General features: G+C 57.6%; 1 protein-coding gene across 1 annotated transcript in view; it reads right to left on the bottom strand.

Moving 5' to 3' along the window:
• Nucleotides 1-5,647, bottom strand: part of Espnl (espin like) — a 24,003-nt gene extending 18,356 nt beyond the window's left edge. Inside the window, exons 1-4 of the mRNA XM_005361690.1 lie at nt 5,354-5,647; nt 4,075-4,265; nt 2,513-2,699; nt 208-390 (exon numbers count right to left, since the gene is read on the bottom strand). Coding sequence (XP_005361747.1) covers nt 208-390; nt 2,513-2,699; nt 4,075-4,265; nt 5,354-5,647 — 855 coding nt within the window. The remainder of the gene's footprint in view (nt 1-207; nt 391-2,512; nt 2,700-4,074; nt 4,266-5,353) is intronic.
• Nucleotides 5,648-6,514: the final 867 nt, after the last annotated feature.

The following is a 6,514-nucleotide window of genomic DNA, read 5'->3' on the forward strand; positions in this document are numbered from 1 at the left end:
ACACACACACACACACACACACACCCTAGAGCAGGGAACAGGGTCTCTCTGGGCACCTAGGGCATGTGCTCTGCCTGCTGTACCCCTTCTACCCTTATAGAAGGGTAGTGCTGGCACCTGTTTCAGAGGGCTCCTGGGAGGACTCGAGGGCACATTGACGAAATGCCAGCTCAGAGTCCTAGCCACCCCTTCACCATTGCGATATACCTCCATGTGTCCATTCTCGGCTGCGTCATGCAGGGGAGTCCCTCCCCAGGAGTCTCTCGTGATGGGGGCACCCATGAGCAGAAGCCGGTCAAGAATAGGCGTGTGGCCGCCCCGAGCTGCGAAGTGCAGAGCAGTGGCTCCTTCATTATCCCGTGCTGTCAGGCCGATGTCTGTGAACGTGACCTGGCAAGAGAAACCAGGAAGAGAGCCGTCAGCTGAAGAGGGACCTGGGGTAGCCAGGTCCTCGGGGAGGAGGGACAGCAGCATTCAGAGCAGGAAAGGGACTCCCCACCTGTGATCCTCAGTGGGCAGTGGAGATATCCCTAGGGAGTCTTAGGGCAGAGCTGGCTCGCCCCATGTGCCCTGTGCCCCATACGGCATCCCAGGCCGGGGCAGGTTATATGAGCACAGGACTTTAACTCTGGAAGCCCACAAGTTAAATGCCACAGCAAGAAAGGAACACCACATGGGCACTCAGCAGTAGGAGAGGCAGAGAGGCTGCTGGCAGAGGCATCCCCTGGTGTCTCGGCTCTACCAGAGGCCTGGGTGCTATGGCACCTTCCCCATAGCTCTGGCCCAGAGTTGGTCACATGGCCTGGGGCCTGTCCTGTTGTTTGGGGCCTTGTGGCCTGCCTTTGTCTCTGGCCTTATCAGCCCTGTGAGGGCACCTCGGGGCCAGCTGGCATCCTCTCAGGCTTTCCCATCAAAAGCGGTGTCCCCTCTTCCACGGGCTTGCCTACTGAAGTGTGGACATCTAGGATTGCCTTTGTGTTCTGTGGGGTCAGCAGGAAGCTCCTTAGAGGAGGGGCTAAGGGCTGATGTTTCTGCCCTTTCCGCTGCTGGCAATGGGGCCAGTATTCTCCATGAAGGCAAGGTTCCCCTCTGTGGTAAGGAGTCTTACCACTGAGCTGTCCCAAGACCTATAGCCCACGGTGTTTGTCAGGCTAACATGTGCCCACCTCAGCACAATCCAAAGGTCTCAGGGGATTAACTACCCGTGCCCTGCCACAAGTTACCACCGTGGCTGCTTCTCCAACACATTCCGCTGGCTCATTTCCAGGTGGCAGGCTAACTGACTCAAGGCTCAGACCTGGGGCCACAGGTGAGGGTCATGGTCTCAGTGACTGAGTTAGATCTGCAAGCAAGGCCAGGGCCAGGGCCTCGAGGTCAAAAAGGTGTTAGGGAACTGGGCAGCCTGGAAATGAGGTTTTCTCCTGGGGGAACTGGGGTGGTGGAGCAGCACACACAGGTGACACACTAGTGGCCGGGTGACAGACACACTAGTGGTCAGGCAGGTGCCGCAAGGAGAAATGAAGGCAAATGACACAACCTCTAGGACCCCTAGGAGGGTGGGGGTCAAACCAAAGGTGGAGGGAACATTGTTCTTTCTGTGTCTCCTCACCCTAACAGGCCCAGAGAATCCAGGTGACAGGCAGGACCCAACCTCCAGGTGGCGGGTGGGAATGACGGCTACAGTGCCAGCCAGATGTGTTATTGGCCAGGTGCCAGGACCGGGGACACCCAGGGATCTCAGAAAGGCGCAAGGCACAGGAAGAATGAAGGCCCTGAGGGGAGACCGAAGGGAGCACTAGAGGAGGGGAGAAGCCCCGCCCCTGCCTCCTTCATGGGCAGCAGAATGACTTTCTATCACGTAGGCAAATTTTGGCATAGAGCCCTTGTCCATCACCTAGGGCCCCCTCTGTCTTTGCCACTCCATCCAGCCCAGGGTGTGTTTCTTCCGAGAAACGGCCTTGAGTCCTGCTCCCCACTACTGTACACTTCAATCTACTTCCTGTCCATCTTCTGCCTCCTCCTCCGAGGGGACCTCCCAACTCATGGGTACTATGGAATCGCTGGTGGACTCTTGAAGTGCCTACCTCCTCCAGGGGTGGCTGGTTTTTTTGTTGGGAAGGTGAGAAGACCCTGGCCCACCCTGGTCCAACTCCAGTCACTCTGGAGTTTGGGATTTCTCTTCTGGGAAAGGTGAGGGTCTGGCTCAGAGCTCTGGGGCACTAGGGCTTGAGTGTGGTTGAGTGGTTCAGGCCAGGTGCTGGCATCTGTGACAGAGCACCTGGACAATCAGCAACACCGAGTGGACTCCAGGGAAGCACCCAACTCCTAGGAAGGGGTCCCTAGAGCCCTGAGGGCTGCTGTTTCTCCTGTGGTTCCACAGGCACCTCGGAGTTCCACCCCATACTCTGGGTGACCTGTGACCTGTGTTACCCCAATGCCTTAGACAGCCCCCCTTCCAGCTGGCTCAGGGCCTGGACTTCCTAGTGTCCTGTCCCCCACAGTGCCCTCTTACCAGCCAGACAACCAGAGAGTAGTGGCCACGGGCGGCCGCAGCGTGCAGTGAGCTCATGCCGTCCAAGGCACGCAGGCGCACGTCGGCCCCGCAGTCTTTCACCAGGAACTGCGCCAGATGCAGGTGGCCCTCTTGGCAGGCAAGGTAGAGCGGAGATGCACCGTTGCGGGTCTGCTGGTTCACACCACTGTGATGGAGGGAGACTCGTGAGGCCTGCACCCAGAACTGCCCGGGGGAGGCTGAGCGGGGTCCGCACTGGGGAGATTTTCCGCAGGTCACTCTTGGGCCTGTGTGAACCCTTGGTTCCCAGTGACCAGGTGCAGGGAGGGTCAGTGACCTTCCCCAAGCTGACATCATTCTCAGGTGACCTTCATGTCCTTGTCCTTGATCCCTGATCCCTGACCATATAGTCTGAGTTTCCCTAATTCCCTCCAGCTTCTGCCTCCATGGGCTCTGTGCCCCACCCCCTGCAGCCAGAGTCCTTCCTTTCTCTCTTTCCTTGCCTGGGTCAAGTTTACTCCTGTCAATCATTTTGGACGGAGGAAGGTCACAGTCCTGACTGCCTTCTCAGCCATCCCTGTAGAGACACAGAACGGACCCCTAACTTCCAAGGATCCCCTCTGTCTCTCTGGCACTGTGGCTGGTAGTGTCTGTTGCTGCCACCGAGCAACCCTGATGGACATAACCTCTGTATCCGCTGAGCAGCGTCTTCGCTTGGCCACAGTGCCGCGCTCACTGGGACTGGGTAAGGTGGCCTTCTTTAGCAGTAAGGCTTGGCTCTTGACTACTCCTGGCTGGAGCATGTTTGTCTTCTAAGGCTCTGACTGTGCCTTGACCTCGTCCCACATCCTCACCTCTGGGGCCCATAAGCCAGCATGCCACTTAGGCATGGGAGGCAGGGGAGCAATGACCTGCTTCCATGGACACCCTGCAGCTCCCTGAGTGACTTTTGATCCACCCCAGAGGGGCACCTCTACTCCATCATAGAGGGGCCCTTACAAGCTTCAACCGGCAAAAGGGTAAACTGAGGCTCAGAGCTGAATGAGTTGCTCAAGGGGCAAGGGTTTGGGTCTCTTTGCTTTCAAAGCCCCTCTGCCCTGCTTTGCTCTAACAAGGTGAGCTTCGTACAAGGGCTCAGACCAGAACACAATGAAGGAGGGAAGAGAAATTCGGAGGCCACTCGCCTCGGTGGGTCTGGTCCTGTCTTCCCTCAATCACCAAATCTAAAAGGGTCGGGCACAAGGCCTTGGATTTGATGAGGCTGGTCCAGTCAAGGTGTTTCCAATGTGGAGGATGAGCCCAGGTCAGCATGTCTGAAGGCATTTGTTTTTCCCAAGCACCATTTGGGTGCAATTTTTGCAGCCCCCAGACCGGTGCATTGCTGCACCTATGTTTAAAGGCTCTCCCTTCCCCATGCAGAGCCTGCATCCATGCCTTCTACCCCTGCTTATCCTCTGGCTCTGGAATCACAGGGCCTGCCTCAAAGGTCACCAGCATGTCCCTCTCCTCTGTGAGGGCTCCCTCGGTGGTCAGTCTCCATGTGCAGGGTTCTGGGCTCTCACCTGCTATGGGCCGCTGTCAGGAGCTTCACACAGGTCAGATCGCCACTAACGGCAGCGTGGTGCAGCGGTAAGGCCCCCTCCAGTGTCTCCAGTGTGGCTGTGTGGCCCTCACGTAGCAACCACTCCACCAGTGCTGGATGGCCAAACCGGGCAGCCAGGTGCAACGGGGAGACACCTGAGGCATCTTGGTCCTACCAGGACACAAGCGGGATGCTGAGCCTAGGCAGGCCCCAGGGCAGCCTGGCTGGGCACCACCAGTATGGCCAGCTGACTGAGGCTGGTCTCCTGGAGAACCCTATAACGCCTGCTGCTGGTTCCCTTCCTACTTCCTCCATCCCCATCTTGATCAAGGAAGAAGCTGGGCTGGACCACTGGGATCCCTCCCCATCCACTCCAGCTCCCAGCCTTTCTGATCAGTTCAGTCCCTGCACGTTCTGTAAGTGCTTGGAAAAGCTTCAGCTAACACAGGGATTCTCGCTGCAGATGTTCCGGGACAGAGACCTCTAAACCTCTGCCCCTCATCCCACCCCAGGATGGTCCCCAAGGCATTTCTCCTGAAGGTGTTAGGCATCTGGCAGACCTGGGCGTTCCCTGAGGGTACCATAATCCAAAGGGAATCTGGAAATGGGCCAGTGCCTGCCGTCTGCCCTCACGGGTCATTGGAAGAACCCTTGAAAAAAGGGCATGGAGGCTGGAGCAGTTCTAAGCCCTGTGCCACTGGTGTCTGTCTCCGTCCAACTCGACGGCTTCCTTGTGCTCCCAAGCTGCAGCATGGCTGACAGCCTTTGTCCCTTACCTGCACCAAGCAGGTAGAGGCATGCAAACAGCGACAAGGCTGGTAGCTCTAATAGACATGTTCTAGCAGGATGATCACACGACTTGAGAACCTTCTCACTAGGACAGTTGTCAGCCTGTGTCCCCAGAGCTCCAAGATCCTGAGAGCCCAAGGTGCCTCTTTACAACTCCACTTCTTGACCCTTTGGGGAATAGGTCCTATCGATCAGGTCTGATCAGAGATGGGATCCTGAACACTGGCAAGGCCATCGTTGGTGGTCCTAGGTGCTCCTTGCTGGGGGAGGGGTGGAAAAGCCCAGGTGACTTTTCTGTATACATATGAGGGTGACTGATGTGGCCTTGGTGTTCAAGGGTTTGTTCTGGGTTATTTTGGGGATGGTGGTGGTGGTGGAGGGCAGTGAGAGGCAGAGGCACACATCTCTGACTGAGACAGAGCTTAGGACCTTCTGGACAGCAGGCATAGAGCCACCCTAGTCTAGCTTACCTGCAGCCCGCAGCCCCCGTCGCGGACCAGCCAGCACAGCTCGGCCAGGTTGCCAGTGGCGGCCGCATCATGAACTGGTGTGGCCCCGTTGTGTGCCTGCTGGTTGCCGGGCAGCTTGGCCCTCTGCACCAGGAACTTGACACAGTCCAGGTGGCCAGCCCGGGTGGCATGATGCACCAGGCCTGCCCCCAACTCATCAGTGATGCCTGGGCTCAGGGCACCCGCCTCTAGCAGCCGCTCCAAGGCGGCTACATCCCCATCCTTGGAGGCCGCCAGCGCCTGCTGCTCTTCCATCCTAAGTCGGATTCTCAGTGGTGGCTTGTGAGCTTGTGTGCAGGCCCAGCAGGGCTTCCTGTTTCAGGCGTGGACGCTGCTGAAGGCTCTGGTTACCTGATAAGCGGCTTGCTAGGCAGATGGGAGGCAGCAGCGTCGCGGGTGGTGGGGGCAGGCTCTGGGGGCTGGCCCTCAAAGCCTGGCTCAGTGCCTGGAGCTTCTGAGCATGGAGAGAGAGCGCGGCCATGGAGGAAGGGATATGCGAGTCAGGGCAGTGGGTGTCCCTCAGCAGCTGGAGCCCTTTCACCTGCAGAGCAGAGCAAAGCAAGAGGATGCCTCAGCAGGGCTCTGGGCCTGGGGTGGGTCTCCAGCAGCCAGAAGGTGTTTGCAGCTACAGTCAGCCTAGGCTCAGAACCTGCGCCAGCAAATATTTCAGTGAGAGACTAGCAGGCCACCCAGAAGGGGTCTCAATTTTCCTTTAAGAGCAGATCCACTGTGGTAGATCCACTTAGGGACTGAACACCCCAAGTCTCTCTCTCTCTCTCTCTCTCTCTCTCTCTCTCTCTCTCTCTCTCTCTCTCTGTGTGTGTGTGTGTGTGTGTGTTTACCTGAGACAGGGTCTCACTAAGGGTCTGGAACTCACAGAGAACAGAGTTCCACCCTCCTCTACCTCATGAGTCGGGATTAAAGATACACCCCCACTATGCCTGGCTGGACTCTGTATCTGAACCCTGGCCCTTGGCTGTTCTCAGCACTGACACCGGGTGAGCTTGCAGTGGCTGCTGGATGGTAAAACCTCTAAGGTGAGGTGATGACCTCAGAGCCCCACACTGAAGGTGACAATGATGACCTCAGAGCCCCACACTGAAGGTGACAATGATGACCTCA

Source organism: Microtus ochrogaster, linkage group LG4 (genome assembly GCF_000317375.1).
Source record: "Microtus ochrogaster isolate Prairie Vole_2 linkage group LG4, MicOch1.0, whole genome shotgun sequence".
Classification (NCBI taxonomy): Eukaryota; Metazoa; Chordata; class Mammalia; order Rodentia; family Cricetidae; genus Microtus; species Microtus ochrogaster.